Here is a 22550-nt window from a genome sequence, read left to right as displayed (position 1 = left end):
TTTTTGGTGGCTACATCATTCTTTTAAATTTCTGCACTGTTTTCTATTGAGTGGATGCCCATTGTTTATTTCACCAGGCCTCTGTTGATGCTGTTTCTCTCTTTTGCCACTGTAGTGAGGCTCCTTATACATCTGTCCTCGTACACAGGTGTGAGTCCATCTGTGGGCTGAGGTCCTGGAGGTGGGCTTTGCTGGATGAGAGAATGTAAGCAGGTGAAATCTATACACATGATCAGGATGCCCTCCAAAAAAAAGTCATACGGGTTCTACTAGCCACGCTGTTCAAGAAGGCCTTTGAGCCCCACATCTTACAGTTCAACCTCTGCGTCACGGATGAGAAAACTAACCCAGAATGAATGAAAGGGACTTGCCTGAGCCCTCGTCTTCCTGACAAACCCCAGAGAGAATCTGTCACCTGACTTGGTTCTTCTTCCTAGACCAGCTGACCAGAGTTCCCCCCCAGCACCTCTTCCTTCTCCAGTCACATGTGGGTCATCCCCCCTCTTTCCCACCACTCACATGGCCCCCTCCCTATGCATTTGGGTTGCTAGGATTCTCATGGGGATCGCGGTCCCTTGGGGACAAGTCCTCTGAGCATTTGCAGAAATTTATGTTTTCCTACAGAGTGAACAGTAAGCAATTGGTCCCTCTGAGGTTTTTTTGTTTGTTTTTTTAACTTTTTGAATGGATAATATGTTCATGGCTGGAAAATCAACCAATATAAAAAATCATACAATGAAAAGTTCTACTCTTCCCCCCGTCCTCTTTTGGTCCAACAGCAGCACCTCCCCCAGAGCTGTAATCTCAGTTATTGGTTTCTTCCAAAGTTTCTTTATGCAAATACAAGCAAAGGTGAACATGTGTTCTTATCCCCCTGCCCTACTTTGCAACTTGCTTTTATCACTTTAATGTCTTAAAGTTCATTCACAGCAGTGCATCAAGAGCCTTCTCATTTGTTTTACAGCCACATAGTATTTCATTGTAAGGGAATTCTATAGTTTATTTAACTAATCCTCTCTTGATGGATGCTTGGGTTGTCTCCCTCCCATGTTTTGCTACTACAAACAATGCCTTAGTGAATAACCTTGTACATATGACATTTTGCATGTGTGCAAGTTTCCAATTTTTGATTGGAAAATGGGATGAAGCCAGGTAGGGAAACCACAGAGTCTTGTAAGAATTGCAACCAGAAAAATAAAGTTTGAGAACCGCTGCTGGGACAGGTGCCACAGGTCCTTGTGGCAGCAAGTGTACCCCAGAGTCTTACGAGAGTTACCCCGTGACTCTGGTTCTATGCAGCACCTGCTTGCACCTGGGACCCGTGGGCTGGTGGTCTTCATGTAATTTTCTTTTCTTCTTTCTTTGTCTTGCCTACTTGGAATTCTTGGTGTGAGCACGCCAGTCTGAGAAGTTTCTGCTTTTTCCCAGGACTCGGAGGGATGCCGGATTGGTTGTGGGATTTCTTTCCCAGGAGCCTGCGCACAGTGGTGGGCGTGGGACGCTCAGCGTTTACCTTTAGAGCCAGTTGAGCAGATTTAGCAAACACGCTTGGAAGCAACTGCCTTTCCCATCAATGCTTATTTGTTCTTGATGATGCAAAATGATGCTAGCCTCCGTCGAAAAAGAGAAAGCCTCCTCTTGTAAGCGCTCTCGGACAAGCGAGCACTTGTTTTGGAGTCATCTGCAAATGCATGTGACCTGGAGACTCTGTGGGAAATGCCTAACTTGTGCAGCCTTGGCATCCAGCTGTTCTTTGGGGCCGTTTGAGGGGTTGTGTTCCAAATGTCAGAGGCAGAGGGCCCAAGCTTTTCCAGCACAGCCCACAGTTGCAAATGGTGCAAGCCTCATATTCGTTCTTTGTGTTGGAGAAGAGGTTTCCAGACCTTGTTCATGAGTTACTGAATGATTCAAAATTCCAAGCTCCACGCTGACTTCCCGTGTTTCCACAGCCGGTGTCAGCGCGTTTCCATGTCAGCTAGCGCTCGGGAAATACTGCGCCCAGATTGGTGCATGCTTCTCTCTGGGTTATATTCTTGTACAGAGAGTCACTCTCTGGTTTCAGCAACCTACCTTTGTGCCCAGCGTGGGTTTGCGCCCATCTCACCTTGCTCTCAACTTCCCCTGGAGCCTCTCTCCTTCCTCAAGCCAGAACAGTTTTATTTATTTTTATTTATTTATTTTAATCATTTATCTATTTTAAAATTAATTTTTATTAGAGTATAGTTGCTTTACGATGTTGTGTTAGTTTCTGCTGTACAGCAAAGTGAATCAGTTACACGTATATGTACATCCCTTCTTTTTTAGATTTCCTTCCCATTTAGGTCAACAAGGCAGGACAGTTTTAGCCTAGTGGATCAACCAGCCTTGGCTGGTCCTGGCTGTGTGACTCTAACTTCAGAGACTGGCTCTCTGACCTTGAGCAAGTGACTCAAGCCTTTCTGGGCTCATCAGGATCAAGGGGATTAAGAAAACCCCACCGGCTTCATAGCAATTTAGGAGTGTTTGTGAGGTGCTCAGCACAATGCCTGCACATAATGACTATCATTAGATTGAATATTTACTCTTCTAATTATTGTTAATTAAGAATTATTTATGGCCTGTCTTTTCCCTCTCCACTTTTTCATAACTCTAACCTTGCGTTATTAGGTGAATGGATTGAGTCTTTTTTGAACTCTGGGCCTTAGACTCATGGAGTCCTCAAAGGAAATCCTAGCAACTATATTTTTTACAGCTTCATTGAGATGTAATTTACATACCATACAGTTTACCCATTGCAAGCATACAGGCAGATGATTTTTATAAATGTACAACGGCTGTGGGGCCGTTGCCACAACCCAGTTTTAGAATACTTTTATTACCTCCCAAGTTCCCTTGTGCCTGTTGGCAATCAAGCCCACACCCACCCCAGCTCCAGGCAACCACTGATCTGCTTACTGTCTCTAGTTTTCTAGAATTTTCATATAAATGGAATATGTCTTTTGTGTGCTTTTTAAAAATACCCAGGCCTGGGCCCTGCCCCAGACTAACTGAATCCTATCTCCAGGGCTGATAGTCTTCTGCAGTCTTTTGTCATTTTCTTTAACTTATCATAATGCCTTTAAGTTTATCTATGCTATTGTATTTTGTTCCCCCTTTTTTTTTTTAAATTTTATTTGTTTATTTATTTATTTATTTTTGGCTGTGCTGGGTCTTGTTGCTTTGTTGCTGCACGGGCTTTCTCTAGTTGCTGAGAGCTGGGGCTACTCTTCATTGCCGTCCATGGGCTTCTCATTGCGGTGGCTTCTCTTGTTGTGGAGCACGGGCTCTAGGCGTGCGGGCTTCAGGGGTTGTGACGCACGGGCTCAGTTGCTCTGCAGCATGTGGGATCTTCCCGGACCAGGGCTCAAATCCGTGTCCCCTGCATTGGCAGGCAGATTCTTAACCACTGCGCCACCAGGGAAGTCCCTTTTGTTCCCTTTTATTCCAGAGCAGCTATACCATATTTTATCTATCCTAATAACTATATAGTTGGATTATTTTTGATGGGAAAATGGGGAGAAAGAAGAAAATTGGGAAAGAAGATCTTTAAAAATATAGTAGTGTTCATACCCTAATTTTAGAAAAGCAGAGGATATCATGGGATGCAGATCAGGGGAAGTAAGCGAATCAGGAAAGGGGTGGACCAGGATCTGAAGCATTGACAGTGGCTTCTCTGCGTGGTTGGGACCACGAGTGCTTTGTGCTTTTGGCTCTTCTTCTTTTTTTATTTCTCCCTTTTTAATTTTTTGGTAATAGTTTTGAGATATAATTCACACATCATACATTATACCCATTTAAAGTGTAGGATTCAGCCAAAGCAATCTTGAGGGGAAAAAAACGGAGCTGGAGGAATCAGACTCCCTGACTTCAGACTATACTACAAAGCTACAGTAATCAAGACAATATGGTACTGGCACAAAAACAGAAATATAGACCAATGGAACAGGTTAGAAAGCCCAGAGATAAACCCATGCACCTATGGTCAACTAATCTATGACAAAGGAGGCAAGGATATACAATGGAGAAAAGACAGCCTCTTCAATAAGTGGTGCTGGGAAAACTGGACAGCTACATGGAAAAGAATGAAATTAGAACACTCCCTAACACCATACACAAAAATAAACTCAAAGTGTATTCAAGACCTAAATGTAAGACCGGACACTATAAAACTCCTAGAGGAAAACATAGGAAGAACACTCTTTGACATAAATCCGCAGCAAGATCTTTTTTGACCCACCTCCTAGAGTGATGGAAATAAAAACAAAAATAAACAAATGGGACCTAATGAAACTTCAAAGCTTTTGCACAGCAAAGGTAACTATAAACAAGACGAAAAGACAACCCTGAGAATGGGAGAAAACATTTGCAAACGAATCAACAGACAAAGGATTAATCTCCAAAATATATAAACAGCTCATGCAGCTCAGTGTTAAAAAAACAACCCAATCAAAAAATGGGCAGAAGACTTAAACAGACATTTCTCCAAAGAAGACATACAGATGGCCAAGAGGCACATGAAAAGCTGCTCAACATCACTAATTATTAGAGAAATGCAAATCAAAACTACAATGAGGTATCACCTTACACCAGTTAGAATGGGCATCATCAGAAAACCTACAAGAAACAAATGCTGGAGAGGGTGTGGAGAAAAGGGAACCCTCTTGCACTGTTGGTGGGAATGTAAATTGATAAAACAGTATGGAGGTTCCTTAAAAAACTAAAAATAGAATTACCATATGACCCAGCAATCCCACTACTGGGCATATACCCAGAGAAAACCGTAATTCAAGAAGACACGTGCACCCCAGTGTTAACTGCAGCACTATGTACAATAGCCGGGTCATGGAAGCAACCTAATTGCCCATGAATGGATAAAGATGGTGTGGTACACGGGGCTTCCCTGGTGGCGCAGTGGTTGAGAATCTGCCTGCCAATGCAGGGGATGCGGGTTCGAGCCCTGGTCTGGGAAGATCCCACATGCCACGGAGCAACTGGGCCCGTGAGCCACAATTGCTGAGCCTGCGCGTCTGGAGCCTGTGCTCCGCAACAAGAGAGGCCGCGATGGTGAGAGGCCCGCGCACCGCGATGAAGAGTGGTCCCCACTTGCCGCAACTAGAGAAAGCCCTCGCACAGAAACGAAGACTCAACACAGTCATAAATAAATAAATAAATAAATAAAAGAACGTGAATTTCTAAAAAAAAAAAAAAAAAGATGGTGTGGTACATATATACAATGGAATATTATTCAGCCATAAAAAGGAATGAAACTGAGTCATTTGTAGAGACGTGGATGGATCTAGAGACTGTCATACAGAGTGAAGTAAGTCAGAAAGAGAAAAACAAATACCATATATTAACGCATATATGTGGAATCTAGAAAAATGGTACAGATGAACCAGTTTGCAAGGCAGAAATAGAGACACAGATGCAGAGAACAAATGTATGGACACCAAGGGGGGAAGGCGGTGTGGGGTGGTGGTGGTGTGATGAATTGGGAGATTAGGATTGACGTATATACACTAATATGTATGAAATAGATAACTAAGAAGCTGCTGTATAAAAAAATAAAAATAAATAAAATGAGTTGCCAAAAAAAAGAAAAAAGGAAAAAAACAGAATGCTCCTTGGTGCCACTTTTTGCCGGGCTGCATCCTCATTAAAAAATAAATAAATAAATAATAAAATAAGTGTAGGATTCAATGGCTTTTCAATATATTCACAGAGTTGTGCTACCACAAACAATTTTAGAGCATTTTAATAATCCCAGAAAGAGATCCCTTGCCCTTACCTGCCACCCCCTGGCTCTCCCCCTCTCCACCCCCCAGCCCTAGGCAACCACGAATCTATTTTTCAGTCATAGATTTGTCTATTCTGGATATTTCATATAAATTGAACCGTACAGTACGTGGTCTTTTGTGACTGGCTTCTTTCTCTTAGCGTAATGTTTTCAACGTTCATCCATGGTGCAGCTTGTAGCAGTAATTAATTTCTTCTTATTGCAGAGTAATATTCTGTTGTATGGATATACCACATTTTGTTTGTTCTTCAGTTGGACATTTGGTTTGTTTCCAGTCTTTGGCTGTAATGAATAGTGCTGCTATGTCATCTGTGTTTTGTCATTTTTTTCCCTCTAATATATGCAAGGTACTGCTTTTGAAATTCAAAACAAAAGACTGAGATCTGGGGGAAAGAAAGATGTGGGTAACAAAAGCACCCTGATAAGAAGTGACTAAGGAACGTGAGGAGTGTGTTTTTTCCTATCACGTTCGCATCCAACAGCCCAGAGTAAAGGGAAGGGAAATCACTGAGTGTGCTTGCATCCTACTGTAAGAGAGACAGAGGTGGGGAAAGAAAGAGGCCTTGGAACCCAGAAGACCAGACCAGGCCGAGGAGAATCAGGACAATGCAGCAGTTCCGACTGTGGGTCTTCGGACCAGCCAGATCTGCATTTGAATTCCAGCTCTGCCACTCATTGCTGTGTGACCTTGGGAGAGTCACTTAACATCTCTGAGACTTTACTGATAAACCCGTAGAGAGTGATACTTCCCTCATTGGTTGTTATGATAAGTTATTTTGCCTCTTGCCTCTCCTAGGGAAGCCTCTGTAGGATCAGTCTCCACCCACTGGGTGTTCCAAGCGCCTGGGGGAAGGTTTAAAACATACCCATGCTGGGGCTTTACCAGCCTTGGAGAACAGTTAGCCTGGGGCATGGCCCAGGCCTGGGTATTTTTAAAAAGCTCCCCAGGAGAGTCTCTTGGGTAGGGCACATTACACTAGACCCTGGATGGAGATGAGGTTAGAGGTATTGTGGTCAAAGTGCTTTATTTCACAAGTGGGCAACCGAAACCTGGACAGCCCTTTCCGGTGCACTGGGGCCTAGGACCCAGTTCCCCAGCCCAGGCCTGTCAGCCGCCCCTTCCTGTGAGGGGCCAGCAGGAGGGGGAGGGAGAAGGGCCCTCCCTGGCCTTGGGGAACCCACCAGAAAGGAAAAGTGGGCAGTATCTGTGGTGTGGAAGGGAGGCTTTTCTTTCTAATCAATAAGCAAACAGTTCCTGGAGTTGCCCAACCTGGCCACAGGAATGTTTGCTGGGTTGCAGCCAGTGGGAATGATCAATTATCACCTCTATTCAGGTGGGTGGGGTGTTTGTGTATTTAACACGCAGTGCCAGGATAATAAAACTCCTCCAATTTAGTGTGTAAGCCAGAGGGTTTCTTGTTCTTTTTGATGAAACCAAACCAGTTTCGCTCCCTGTGACGGCGAAGAGGTCCCTGTCTGCCTCTGCAGCAGGCAGGTGGTGGTATTCACTTGCTTCCCCTGCCTCCCTTTTTTAAGTGAATGGAGTTGAGGTTCCTTGGCAGTTAGCGTCCACCCTGGAAGACTGAAGCCAAGCCTTCGGTCTCGGACTTGAGCAGAGGAGCCGCCCTTGCTTCTCCAGCGGAGCCACTAGAGCCCCACCGAGGCAGGAATATTGAGATTAAGCAGAGTGAGGTTTTATCAATGGGCTCATTTCTGAACCGTCCAGGAGAGGCCTGGAGAGGGAAAGGATTTAAAACTGAACTCTTTTCTGGCCTTTATCTCAAGGAGGGGAAGGGGACTGGGGAGGCCCTGTGGCCCTTCTAGACTGGAAGGACGGGAGCCAACACCACTCCCAGGCCTGAGTGGGACCCACGTGCTAGTGTTACTCTCATTCCACTAGAATGTGAGCCCCAGGAGGGCAGGGATCACTACCTGTTGTGTTCACGCCTGGGTCTTCAGCACCAGAACGGGGCCCAGCACGAGGGGGCGTGCAGTGCCGAGCAGGCCACGGCACTCTGCTCCTCGCCGCCCCACGCTGCCGTGTGGCTCAGTCCCTGGCTCTGGCACGCAGCCAGGAGCTGGGACCATCTCTTCAAATGCCTCTTTTTGAGGCCTTCCCTAAATGCCCTTTATTAAATTGCCCCCTCTAGACCTGCTGCTGCACAGAGCCTTGGAACCCCCTTACCTGCTTATTTTTCTCTGTTAACACTTTTCATTACTGACACTTAATAAATTTTTTTTTTTTTTTGGCCGTGCCACACGGCATGTGGGATCTTACTTCCCCAACCAGGGATCGAACCCGCACCCCTTGCACTGGAAGTGTGGAGTCTTAACCACTGGACCACCAGGGAAGTCCCTGACACTTAATAATTTATTTGTTAATTATCTCTTCCCCATTGGAATGTAAGCCCCACGAGGGCAGAACTGTGCTTTGTTCACTGCTGTATTTCCCAGGCCTTAGAATGATGCTTGGCAATGAGTAAGGGCTCTATAAATATTTGTTGAAGAAAGAATCCTTGAATCAGTCCCTTGAAGGAAATGAGGATGTCTCCTTTTACAGAATGGGGAAAATCATGCTCAAGGGAAGTCAAAGTAACTTGCCTACAGTGGCACCTAAGAAGCGAAGCTGGGATGTGACCTTAACTCTGTTTGACCCCGTTCACACAGATGTGAAACCATAAAAGTATTTGCACTGGCTTTTAACCAACTGTGGAAGTGCCATTTATGACATTTTTCATCGGGCTGATTACGATCAACATCTATGGTGTTTGCTGTCCGAGAACTAAAACAGTGCTAGCCCAAGCAGAAACATGATCTGGGAGCAAACATGCGCTGCCGGAGTGACCCAGGCGGCATGAGTAACCTTAAGACAAAGGGGGAAAAATCCAGGCTGACGGATCACCCCTTTATTCTGTGGGCTCCCCCTTGCAGGGGCCTGGGCTAATATGTCCTTCATCTGCAACCTCACTGTTTTCTCTGCGCACTGATGCCCCCCTCTCCACCCCAGTGTTTTTTAATTTAGTTATTTTTATTTATTTATTATTTTTGGGCATTGGGTCTTCGTTGCTGCACACGGGCTTTCTCTAGTTGCGGTGGGGGGGGGGCTACTCTTCGTTGCGGTGCGCGGGCTGCTCATTGTGGTGGCTTCTCTTGTTGCGGAGCGTGGGCTCTAGAGCACGGGGTCTTCGGTAGATGGGGTGCATGGGCTCAGTAGTTGTGGCGCTTGGGCTCTAGAGTGCAGGCTCAGTAGTTGTGGCGTACGGGCTTAGTTGCTCCGCGGCATGTGGGATCTTCCCGGAACAGGGCTCGAACCCTTGTCCCCTGCATTGGCAGGCAGATTCTTAACCACTGCGCCACCAGGGAAGCCCCACCCCAGTCTGTTTTGATGGAAACAGAAGTGGAGGAGACTTTGGTCCTTGCGTCCCACCCAGGCAGCGCCCGTTGTTGACATCTGTTTTTAGGGTGTGAGTTAAATGAAGATGGAGCCCACTTATAATTTGTTCTGGGCAAGGACATGCTGGGAGGCTGGGAGAAAGAACTCGATAAGCTTCATGAAAGTAAACTTCTCATCCTTGGGATCCCATGGGAGCTGCTGGTCTACAAGGGCAATTTGACGGGGTGCGGGTGCCCCAGCCGAGGACGCCCTGGGAGCACAATGCACGGGCTCTGTGGACACACCTGCAAGTTGTGCTTGTACAATGTGATATTCTGAGCTGCTCATCTTCCCCAGAAAACTGTCTGGGAGTTAAGTTGGCTGATCAGAGGAACTCTGACTTATTTCAGCTTATGTAACGTGGTGGCCTAAGGGGGAACATTCTTACATCTAAAGTTTAAAACTTCCTCCTTTGCTTGGCTGTCTGACTGTCCTTACGTTTTTCTGAGGCCCTGGAACTGGATTTCCAAGGTGCCGCATTCATTCAAAGAGAGAGGGAGGGAGGGAGTGTGTGTCGGGGAAGATGGGGTCAGGGAAACTTGGCTATTTTTATTCTGGTTACTCTCCACCTGTCCCATTCTGTTGTGTGAACTAACTTCCCTGTGGCCATTCAGCTAGCAACTCGTCTCGCAAATGGCTTATCAAACCAAGAGACAGGCTGCCTGGTGGTTAAGTCCTGATGGGACATCAGACCACAGGCTCTGCCACTTCATGGCTGTGTGGCTTGGCCAAGTCTCTTCACTGAGGCTTCTGAGAGACTGCTTCCTCGTTTAGAAGCTAGGGCTGCTGGAGTCTACCACCCAGGGCTGCTGTATCTAGTCAGTCTATTAGGTTGTGTTACTGTCCATAGTTCTCAGTAGCAAATGGACACACATAACTGGAGACTTATCGGGGCTAAGAAGATAGTCTTCCTAGTGCACCTTGAATCTCTTCAACATCCCCTGAGTGTGGACAAACTGGAGACCTCATCATCCTTTCCCTCCCGTTTTTTAAACATAAAAGTATTGTTCTGCTGAGCATGGGTGCCCATTAAACTTGGAATGGTTAGTAAATATGTGGACACCCACCAAAGGAAGACATTCTAGAATCGCCCAGTGCCATCAAAGAAAATGGAACCTAGAAAGAAATTTTCTAGGACATGGTACCCGTGGAGAACTGTGGCTTTGTGGCTGGAGTTACAAACAGTGCTACTTACTGGCGAGAAGGGACTCCTGCCCAGCTAGATGACACATGTCTGTCTCCTCAGGGTGCCTTTCATCCATCAACCTAGACTTCTTGTCCTTTATCTTGAGTATTTAAGTTAGAAACCAAAGCCCTTGATTTGGGGGTACACTATGGCAGTGTAGCCCCGGGACCTCCAGGAGCCTCAGAAGACTCTCTGATCTTGCCCTCGAGGTTGTGTGTGTAATTTTCTCTTCCAACGCTGAGGTCCAATGATCCTTGAAACAAAGGTAAATGCAGTGTTCTTTGGCGTTAGCTATGGGAAATGCCTTCTGAGGAGTGGGAGACAACCCATAAGGTACCCCTTTGTGTGTGGTGTGAGGAAAACACTACTTTCAAGCAGTTGCTTCTAAGAGACTGGGTTATCCCACTCGTTACCAGATAACTCAACTGTGGTTAGCTGGCTTTGATAGCAGGCCCCGTCCTTCTATCTCCCTGAAATATATGGAGGCTTAGGAGACTGTCTTGTTCCTACCCACTCACATTCCGGCTGGGTGGGGGTGGGAGAAGAAATGGGATCCTTCAAGCAGGACTGTTCGTGGCACAATGGCAGTTCCAAGCAAAGAATGTTGCTGAGCGCTCAGAGCCTGCCCCAGGACCAAAAAGCTTTTCGTGGACTTGGGGTTAATTTTTCTTTGAACTTCAGTCATCTCTTGCAGAGTGAAGAAGTAGTAATTAAAGCTACTACTTCTGCCAGAATTCGCAAGAAAATGGGGCACTTATAGGATGAATAACAACATACAAGAGTCACAAGGCGTTAAAGATACTTTTTAAGTCACTCTTACTTTTGTCGTTTTCAAAAGTAATTTACTGTAATTGTAACACACCATATAATACAAAAACATTTAAGGAAAGCACCTTTTAAAAAACTGCCTCCAATCGTACTTTTTTCAATCTTCCCTCCACCTCCACTCAAATTACTGCTAACCTCCTGCTGGGTAGAATTCCTACTGTTCTAGAATGTCTTTTTTCATTTTTGTTTTTCCATAATAAGTATTCCATCCCCATTTTGCATATGGGAACAGTGGTGAAGAACACTCACTCTGGGATCCGACAGCCTGGCCCCTCCTCTCACCAGCCTTTAGTAAAAAGCGAAAAATTTATGCATTTTGAAAAGGAACCAGAGTATCCACCAGCCTTTAATTCAGGGCAAAGAAAATGGGGATGGTGATGCCTAATACCAAAGGGTGACTGCGGGCGGGGGATTCAGTCTGAAAACTGGACTTAAAGAGCACAGGGCAAGGGTCTGGCTTGTAGAGACAGGCACGAGGAAGAATGGTCAGGCACTTGAACTCTCAGACTGCCTGGGTCCCAGTCCTCGCTCTGCCACTTAACTAGCTGCCTCAGTTTCTCCATCTCTAAAAAGGGGATGCTGCTGGTAGCAACCTCGAAGAGTTCTGGGATTACACGAGTTAATATTTGTAAAGTGCTTAGAAGAGAGCCTGACACATAGTGTTGTCACTTGTTTAAATATTAAGAAAATAGTGAATAAAAGGTAGTTGAAGCTATTAGTTGAATGTGTAGTTTTTGATGGTGATAATGATGATATGGTGTTGAAAAGATCTTCCCATTTAGAGATGGCCACTGGGTTCTTGGCTCTCGGGATTAGGTTTCTAAACCGAGTGACCAAATAACAAGTTTAGGAAAGGACAAAGCTGACTTCGTCCTTTGCTAGCTTTATTTTTGTTTAACTTTTTATTGTAGAAAAGTTCAAATATACCTAATTCCCATGTACTGATCCTCTGGTTTCTACAGTTCGCCATTCTTGTTTACTCCTACATGCTGGCCTTGGTGTTCACCGTACCCTGAGATGCTGCCTAGCCCTTGCCAGGGTTGGAAGCAAGCTTCCCAGAGCCTTCCCGGAGCTGGAGATCCCCTTGGTCTTTCCTATAATTTCTAGTTTGTCAGCCCAGAGGCTCAGGTTGCACAGAAAGATAATGAGCACCTGGAAATTCAGGTTGAGTCTGCCTGTCTGTAGTGGGCACACTACTTCTGTCACTTCTCAAAGGGCGGAGCTTAACCACCATTCAGACGAGATGCCCCAGAGCAGGTTAAGAGCCTTGCATTAAGTTATTTGCAAAACCATTTTCATTTTTTCAGGCCACCACCCTTGGCAAGTCCAATCATGCTTGTCCCAACTGCCCAGATTTGGGCTGGTTGGGAAAAGGAATTCAGTGTGAAAAATGAGGGCAGCTCTTGTTACCTGCTAATATGACAAGCCCCCAACACAGTCCGGTGCCCCCATTACTTCTGCTGGGGTGGGGCTGGGGGAAGGTTATTGGAAAAACATTTTGTTTTGCTAGTTTGAAAAGAAATTCCTATTTTATAAATTTATTTATTTATGGCTGTGTTGGGTCTTCGTTTCTGTGTGAGGGCTTTCTCCAGTTGCGGCGAGCGGGGGCCACTCTTCATCGCGGTGCGCGGGCCTCTCACTGTCGCGGCCTCTCCCGTTGCGGAGCACAGGCTCCAGATGCGCAGGCTCCAGACGCGCAGGCTCACAGGCTTAGTTGTTCCGCGGCATGTGGGATCTTCCCGGACCAGGGCTCGAACCCGTGTCCGCTGCATTGGCAGGCGGATTCTCAACCACTGTGCCACCAGGGAAGCCCCAGAAATTCCTATTTTAGACTTAAAGGGTAGTATCTGACCATCCTTTAAGGATTTTGTGTTTCTTCTTGCTTCTTTTGTCATTTTTTGGTTCATCTGTTCATGTAGCAAATGCTTGTCCTCTAGCTTGTCTACTCAAATGCACAGAAATCATCCTCATCCCCTTCCACTTGCTTTGTTCTTTCACTTTCAAAATGTGCTCGCATTCACTGTCTTGGTTAATCCTCACAAAACCCGGAAGAGGTGGGCTCACTCGGTGGAATCCTTCAGGATCCAGTAGAGAAAACTGAGGCCCAGAGATGTTAAGCATTTTGCTTAAGGCCACTCAGTAAGGACATGGCAGGGAATTCCGTGGTGGTCCAGTGGTTAAGACTCCGCGTTCTCACTGCTGAGGGCCCGGGTTCAATCCCTGGTCGGGGAACTAAGATCCCACAAGCCTCAGTTTCTTCATCTTCAAATTGGGGCTAATCATGGTACATATCCTCCTGCCCCCAAACATGGTCTTAACTTTCTCTGGCAAGGGTGGGGCTGTTGGTTTCAGAAAAGTTTGCAAGGGTGGCCCCTAGTGAAAGAAATGAAAACTGCAGTCTAGACATCATAACTGGCTATAGGGCTTTCTGGCAGAGACCTGATCCTTATGCAAGTAGAGGTGTCTAGCCGTGCAAAATTGGCACAAAAGTAGGAATTTTTATAAAAGATCTCTTGGACAAAATCGAACTCCCACTGGAGGAATGAGGGGGCAATTATTTGAAAGGGAGGAGAACAGGCCAACTTGAGAATTTCCCAGAAACAACTGTTTTATCGACTGTTCTGCCTGAAAGGCCCTTGAGCCAGGTTTCTGCAAGGCTGGCTCCTTCAGGTCCCCACTAAGACGCCTCCAACTTCACAGAGGCCAGCCCTCACCATCCAGTATAAGTTACACCCTCCCCACACCTTCCTCTTCCCGGGTCACTCTTGTATCACCTTCTTTAATTCCTTTATATCTAGCATTTGTCACTACCTGAGATTTGGTTTTGTTACATGTCCATCTCTTCCACAACAGTGTAAGCTCAAGGGGAGCAGGTGCCTTGTCTATTTGTTCACAGAATTTTTTTCATCCTTAGAGCCCAGCACAGTTTCTGACAAATAGTTTGATGGAAGCCTGTTGAACGAATGAGTCTTTTGGGACTCTGATGTTTAGTGCAGACACTTTTCACCACAGCTTCTCCAGCATTGGGTATTAATACTTTTAGAGTTTTAATACTTCAATAACTATAAAACTTTAAATAGTTTTGTCTCTAAGCCACTGATCCTAAGTTCCCCCACCCAAGTAGTTCTCTTCTGTCTTTTGCATTTGTCTTGCTGTGTTGTCTGTTCAGGTAGAAGACTTTCCTATGAAATCTTCACTGTCTCTCCTAACTGACAGTGATGAGTTTCTCCACTGGGCCTCAGATTGCAAGCAGGCATTACCTCTCAGTGCCTCGGAAAATAAGCATATAATCAGTACTTAATGACTATCACAGTTATCCATGTCTTTTGTGGAAAATTGAACAAATGATTAACCAAAGCTACATTTGTCTTAAAATTTTTATTTAATAGTGTCTATTATGTGCCAGGCACTGTTCTATGTATCTTTTTTATTTTTCTTTTTTTTGACCATGTCACACATGTGGAGTCCTAACCACTGGATTGCCAGGGAACGCCCATGTTCTATGTATCTTAAAACAAGCCTAGTAGGTAGTTTCTATCGATGACTTCATTCTACAGATGGGTCGACTGAGGCACGGAGAGATTCAATGACTTGCCCAAGGTCACAGAGCTAATAAGTAGAGCTGGGACTTGAGCCCCACCCTTGCCAGGGAAAATAAGACCATGTTTGGGGGTGGGAGGGTAAGCACCATAATTACCCTCATTTTGAAGATGAAGAAACTGAGGCTCAGAGAGGTTAAAAAATTTGCCTAAGTCCTTACTCTTAACCATGTAGCTGTGATGCCTCCCTCTTATTATCTGCCACTGTTTACTGAAACGGAAACTGTTTATTTAAATGTAGTTAATCTACAGCATCTCACTGTACCTAGGTCTCAAACTTTTGGATTCAATAGATATTCTATCTCAGTTATTTTTCATATCGTCAAGAGCCATCTGAAGGAGAGGCCCTCTTTTGTTATTGAAAAGGAGAAGTTACTTTCTAGACAGCTTACTGTTTTCAGTCTCCAAGTAGTTGAGAAAAGAATCAGACCACAATTAAGTTGCCCTATAATTGTGAAGAACATAATGATGGCATCCACTACTTTGATATCTTTGCTGTTCTGTCACCTGACTGTGGTCTGTTTTACTTGTGACTGTTTTGTGTGAGTCAGGCTTTTGGTGGGTGAATGAAGTTCGATTTCTAGAGAAGGAATGCTCTTTAATCTCCTCAATTTCCTAATCACTGTGATTTATGCCCTGCAGTGAGTTTTGAAGGATGCACCGGTCTACCAAGGACAGTCTATGTTTCTGATGACACCCGATTCAAAGTGGGCACAGATGGCGTGGTTACAGTCAAACGGCCTTTACACCTTCATCATCCAGAGATGAGTTTTCTTGTCCACGCCTGGGACTCCACCCGCAGGAAGCTCTCCACCAAAGTGACCCTGAAGGCAGTAGTGCACCGCCATCGCCACCACCATCATCATGTACGTTGGAGTGTTTCTTGGAAGTTCACTATTATTTTAGTTTGCTGCTTAATCCAGGTTTCTCTGCCTTGGCACTATTCACATTTGGGGCTGGATAATTTCTTGCTGTGGGTGTGTCCTTTGCACTATATGATGTTTAGCAGCATCCCTGGTCTTAACCGCTAGATGCTTGCAGCACTCTGCCAGTTGTGACAACCAAAATTGTCTCCAGACACTGCCAATGCCCCCTGGGGGTGGGCGGAAGGGGTGCAAAATAGCCCCTAGTTGAGAACCATTGGTCTAACTGAACTAGTTCTTGCTGTGGATTTTTTTTGTTGTTGGGTGGATGGCAAGATACACTACCTTATTTCTGCAGGTAGTGTAGAATAGGAGATAAGGGCATGGATTCTGTCTGGGATTGGGTACCAGCCCTTCTATTTACTACCCGAGTAGACTTGGGGGAGTTATTTAATCTGTCTGTGCTTGACTTTCCTTATATGTAAAATGGGGATAATAATAACTCCATGAATTATTACATGTGAGATGCTGGAACTATGGTAGGCGTATGATAAGTACTCAGTAATTGTTAACTGTTCTTCTCATTCCCCTCCCAGAGGAACAATGAACACGAGTTCAGTTCTCTGGTCATTTTGTTCTTCGTGTCTCTAGTGGAGAGGGCCTTGGCAAAGAAGGGGAAGAATCAGCAGGAAGCTTTCGCCTGATTGGACTATAATCTCCACAGGATCCTTCCCCATTGTATCTGCAGTGCCTGGCCTTTAGGCCTGGCACGTACCAGGAGCCCAGTAAATACTGAGTGGACAGATGGGTGCATTGGCCACACATGAAAGGATACATGTCTGCCCAGGTTCTTGGCAAGAATGTTTCTGGAAATTGTTACCCAAAGCCAAATGCCTTTGCCAGTTTCTAAACTGCTCCCATGGCGCTGCCTACTGAAACGTCTCTCTGGAGGGCCATTCTAGTTGTATCCCGCTATCGCGTTGGGAGTGTGGAAGTACTGTAAATGCCAAGGCCTTTCAGGCTGGCTCTTGTCTTTCTCCCTGAAGACTGTTGAGATTCTAGGAATTTAATAGTCCTGATAGATCTGATTTTTCTCCCTGGTGTAATTGGCCAGACCAGAAAAGTGGGGAACTAAATTAACATGGCTTCCTGACTTAAGTCTCTAATTAATTCCATGATTCATGTAAGTCCAGCCTGGTAAGTTCTTGCTGGGCAGCTGTGTGTGGAAACCTCTTATGATCCACAGATGTAAACAAAGTTGGTTTTTCAACTTTTCCTGTTCACCTTTGCCATCTGCCTTCATGATTATGTTTAAATACATATTATAGAAAAGCACAAATTACAGTGGTTTATGTAAAATAGAGTATTTCTCTTTCAAGTTAAGGCAATTCAGTGGTAAGTTGTGGCCAGTATGGAGACTCTTGCAGTCATCAGGAGGCTAGGTTCTTTCTTTCCTTTCTGTTCTATCATCCTCAGCATACGGCTTCCATCCTCAATGATACCTCATGATCCAAGATGGCTGCTGGATCTCCATTTATCATACCTTTCCTCTGGATGGTAGGAAGTTGGAAGGGAGGAAGCCCAAAAATGTATCACTTAGTTGTCTACCTTTTAAAGAAGGCTTTGTGGAATTTTGAAGCAATATTTCTGCTTACATCTCATTAGTTGGAACTTGGCTTCATGGTCACACCTAGCTACAAGTGTAGTATAGGAAATGTAGTTTTACTTAGGTACATTGTTGGACACGAAATTTATATATATATGGGGAGAGAGACAGAGAGATGGAGAGAAAGAGAGATTTTTGTTTTTAAATAAGAAAGAATGGATATTGAGCGGTAAGTGGCAACTCTACCACAGCTGGTTTGAGGTTGACTTTGGTTTGCCCCTAGTTCAAGGGACCCTTGTGGTGCCAGGTGGCCCTACACTGAAAGGGGTCATAATCTTACCTCTCTTTTAATTCATATAAGAATAGATCCTATATATATCAAAACATCACATCGTACACCTTAAACACAAACAATTTTTATTTTGTCAGTTATACCTTAAGAAAGCTGGGGGAAAAATATAAGTAGATCTAACTTTCCAGTTTTGTCTCTTTGGCTGGATGGGTTTTCTTGGTCTGGTATCCTTTTTTTCTGAGGGATGGATCCCATGTTCAGTATGTTTAGGCACGATTCCCTTTAATTTCACACATGTAGGGAATTCCCTGGTGGCCTAGTGGTTAGGATTCCGGGCTTTCACTGCCGTGGTCCCAGGTTCAATCCCTGGTCAGGGAACTGAGATCCCACAAGCCATACGGCACAGCCAAATAAATAGATAGATAGATAAATATCTTTATTTAAAAATAATAATAATTTCACACATGAAGATGTTAATGTTATGTTTTGCCAGCACAATGTTCATCATTATTTATTATCATTCTCTGAAAAGATTCCATAGTCCTGATGTCAGCAAGGTGTGCTCTTTGCCTTCCTCTTCAGTATGGCAAATGAATTTGCATTCATTCATCAAGGCCTGTTTTTTTTACCATGGCTGTGCAAGATGGTCATTTTTAGGCTTAGGATACCGTGTTGAGAATCAGTTTAGTATTTATTCCTGTGCTCAGGTCAAATCCCAAATTCCACTTCATTAAAACCATAACTCAGTGTTTTACAACCAATCCAACTATCATCTTCATCATTAGCATTTATTGAGCACTTACTATGTTTCAGGCACTATTCTAAGTGCTTTATTGCAATACTAGTATCACGTTTTATCCTTCCAAGGACCCTATGAGGCAGATACTAATATAATCCTCACTTTAGACATGAGGAAAGTGTGGGACAGAGAAGTTAAATTATCAGCCCAGGAAGGTGAGGTGTCACAGTGAGGATGCAAAGCTAGGCAGTCTGGCTCCAGAGCCTGCCCTTGGCCAGGGCAGGACTGCTTCTCTAGGAGGTTAATGCAGAGGGTGTGTTTTAAGGGGTGTGTGAGTGACTAGTACACAGGAATGCAGGATTGGGAAGGATTTTGTGATGATATCTGGTCATATTTCATGTCTGTGTTGTGCATTTTGAGTCACATTTTAAAACCCAGGAAGCAAGGCTTGACTCTCACTTGACAGGCAGGGATGGGTGACTCTGTGGAGGATGGAAGATGGAATTGTCCTGGAACCTTTACTGTGTTACTACCAATCACTTTAAAACACTTAAACAATTTGGAAGATCTTTCCTTCCATCTTCAGCTATCTTATTTCCCTGTGTATGCATAAAGTTATCGCACATGAAAAACTGTTCAATACGAGTCTCAAAGGGCACTTTTGGTTCCCATCCAAACAACTTCTGTTAGAACAAATGGAAACCATACGGATATACTAACACAGTGAGATTAAGGGATTAGTATTGATCACAAAGTAGCAAGTCCCCAAAACTTACCCACTTAGACTAACTCTACTTTGGAGACCTATATCACTAGGAAAAATATAAAAGAAAAGAATATTAAAAACACCTGAATATCTAATTTTTGAATAAGCTCTGATAGTAAATCATTGGAGCATAATGTCCTATTAAAAATGACAGGTGTGGGACTTCCCTGGTGGCACAGTGGATAAGACTCCATGCTCCCAATGCAGGGGGCCTGTGTCCGATCCCTGGTCAGGGAACTAGATCCCACATGCATGCTGCAACTAAGAGTTCGCATGCCACCACTAAGGAGCTGGTGAGCCTCAGCTAAGGAGCTGACAAGCCGCAACTAAGGAGCCCACCTGCCTCAACTAAGGAGACCACGTGCTGCAACTAAGGAGCTGGCGAGCCACAACTAAGGAGCCTGTGAGCCGCAACTAAGGAGCCCACCTGCAGTGACTAAGACCCGGTGCAACCAAATAAATAAATAAATAAATAAATAAATAAATAAATAAAATAAAATAAATATTTTAAAAAATGACAGATGTGAGATATAAGCTTGAAATAACTCTTAAATAATGTCAAACCCTCAAACCTGTCATCGTGTGTGCATAATGATTACTGAACTCTGCACACTAAGAAGGATCAAAAGAGGAAACCGTCTTTCTGATATGGTAAAGGGGTCTGTTGGGTTTTGTTTTGGCTGTTTTATTTTGTTGTTAAACGAAAACCATGACCTGCCCTCAGAAGGCTGGAGATGCTGACTGGCTAGGTTGTTCGGCCCGTATCATCTTTCCTGAATTATCTCATTTTGTTCCTCATCTTCTTTCCTTTTAGGACTCTCCCTCTGGAACCCAGACAGAAGTGCTCACATTTCCCAGCTCCCACCATGGTCTCAGGAGACAGAAGAGAGACTGGGTTATTCCTCCTATTAGCTGCCCAGAAAATGAGAAAGGCCCATTTCCTAAGGCTCTGGTTCAGGTACGGAAGGAAGTTCTCTATTTCTCTGGGAGGAATTTGGCAGAGAAGGACCAAGGAGAGAAAGGGAAAAGAGCCAATGTCAGAATCCTTCCTTGCTAATTCATTTCTTTCTGTTTTGTCTTCAGATCAAATCTAACAGGGACAAAGAAACCAAAGTTTTCTACAGCATCACTGGCCAAGGAGCCGACACACCCCCTCTTCATGTGTTTATTATTGAAAGAGAAACAGGATGGCTAAAGGTGACGGAACCTCTGGATAGAGAAGACATTGCCAAGTACATTGTGAGTGTCTTTTAGAAACCTGTTAATGATGGGGTTACATCCTTTCAAAATTTTTATGGTCAGCTCACGCTGATCATAGATCAGATGTTCTGGACATTTGAAGAGCTTAACTTTAGACCTGTTGATAAGGAGAACTGACAGGAGAACCTGCAAAAATTGGGGGCTGTTCATGTTTTCCTTGTTAGGAGTAAAGTGGGGAGAGTCCTGAGGCATCAGACATGATTTTAGACCCAAGATGTCAACCTGTTCTTGGGACTCAACGTCCCTGACACAAAGGCAGAGGCTGGTGATGATGTTGGGGAACAAAAACTATTTCTGGGCCTTGAGAGCAGTGTGAGCTTAGGGAAGCTGGGAGGTAATGCGTTGATGCAAACGCAGGGAAGTCTGCGGGGGGAACACTAGACTCGAGCAGCCAGAGCAAATTCGACCCTGCTTGGAACCAGTCAGAGTGTTTTAGGCTTCCACCTTTATCTCCTAGGCCTGGCCCCCAGCCCTTATGTGGGAAATGGGGCTCTGACCTGGTGGTTGTGTTCTCCAGCCCATGGTCTCACAAGTCATGGCCTTAACCAGTGTCATGACCTCGTTGAAGCAGCAGTACGTGTGTGGGAGAAGTTCTGTGCTTGGGGGGGGGCGGGCGGTGCATACTTGAGTGGGAGGGAGTGGGGGCCGGGTGGAGCCCACTCTGCTCAGGTTGGACCACTTCTCCCACCTCGTCTTCCCGAGTAACCCTCACCTGGCTCTTGCAGCTCTTCTCTCATGCTGTGTCTTCGAACGGGCAAGCAATCGAGGAGCCGATGGAGATTGTGATCACCGTGACTGATCAGAATGACAACAAGCCTGAGTTCACCCAGACGGTCTTCAAGGGGTCTGTCATGGAGGGCGCTCTTCCAGGTACGTCCAGCAACGAGGAGATCAACACCCATCAAGACACTTAGATTCTTTGCACCCCCAAGTGTTGGGGCTGGCGTTTGGGGTCAGGCCCTTCATATGCACAGAACTTCTTTGGAAGACACTGTGTGTGTGTAAAACATCCTACCTATAGAAATATGTATAAAATGTTTCAGCCCAGTTGAAGCAAGGAGCAGTTTAAGAACAACCTTCCCTGATTAAGTAACAGATCCTTGTTAGTAGTTTACAGCCCCTGTACAATCCTTCTTGATCACGTTTTTTCCCTCCTCCATAAAGACAGCCGCCACCCTGACTTTTGTGATAATCATTCCCTTGCTTTCATTTATCTTTTACCACGTGTGTACTTACCCCTGGATAATGTCTTGTTAGTTTTGCCTACTTTTCTACTTGGTGACAAACTGTTTTCCAAGGTGGCTGAACCAATTTATACTCCCACCAGCAATATATATCATGGAATTGTTCGACTTCTTTTTTGGCCAATCTGTTGAGTGTGTAGTTATATCTCAACATAACTTAAAATGGAATTTCTCTGATTATTAATGGGCTAAATAAGCATCTTATCATATGTTTGCTGACCAGCTGGGTTTCTTTACAACTTGTCTATTCAAGTCTTTTGCCCTTTTTTTTCTCTTGGGCTGTTTGTCTTTTGCCTATTGATTTTTCTTTTTTTTTAAATGACAAATTTTATTCCAGAAGGGCTCCAGTAGTACCAGAGACATTGATGTAGAGTTTGAATATTGTTTCAGGTAAAGTGAAAATGGATAAAAGCAATATTTCTAGTTAATATATATATATTTTTTTTTTTAATGAATTTTTTTTTTTAATTTTTTATTTATTTATTTATTTATTTTTTAGCTGTGTTGGGTCTCCGTTTTTCTGTGCGAGGGCTTTCTCTAGTTGTGGCAAGTGGCGGCCACTCTTCATTGCGGTGCGCGGGCCCCTCAGCGTCGCGGCCTCTCTTGTTGCGGAGCACGGGCTCCAGACGCGCAGGCTCAGCAGCTGTGGCTCACGGGCCTAGTTGCTCCGCGGCATGTGGGATCTTCCCAGCCCAGGGCTCGAACCCGTGTCCCCTGCATTGGCAGGCAGACTCTCAACCACTGCACCACCAGGGAAGCCCTAATATATTTTTAGATAATGTGATTTTAAATGTTTGAGTTAAAATGTAATAAATATTAATGAACTTATTTGCAAAACAGAAACAGACCCACAGACAGAAAACAAACCTATGGTTACCAAAGGGGAGAGGAAAGGGGGATAAATGAGATAAACAACAAG

At 44.7% G+C, this 22550-nt stretch overlaps 1 protein-coding gene across 1 annotated transcript in view; it reads left to right on the top strand.

The window, feature by feature from the left end:
- Positions 1–22550, top strand: part of CDH1 (cadherin 1) — a 77750-nt gene that overhangs the window by 33217 nt on the left and 21983 nt on the right. The window contains exons 3-6 of the mRNA XM_007198180.2: positions 15504–15727; positions 19942–20085; positions 20211–20366; positions 21113–21257. Coding sequence (XP_007198242.2) covers positions 15504–15727; positions 19942–20085; positions 20211–20366; positions 21113–21257 — 669 coding nt within the window. The remainder of the gene's footprint in view (positions 1–15503; positions 15728–19941; positions 20086–20210; positions 20367–21112; positions 21258–22550) is intronic.

The sequence above is a fragment of the Balaenoptera acutorostrata genome, chromosome 19 (assembly GCF_949987535.1).
Source record: "Balaenoptera acutorostrata chromosome 19, mBalAcu1.1, whole genome shotgun sequence".
Lineage (NCBI taxonomy): Eukaryota > Metazoa > Chordata > Mammalia > Artiodactyla > Balaenopteridae > Balaenoptera > Balaenoptera acutorostrata.
The sequence above is the reverse complement of the archived record's forward strand: the minus strand, read 5'-3'. Positions and strand labels throughout refer to the sequence as shown.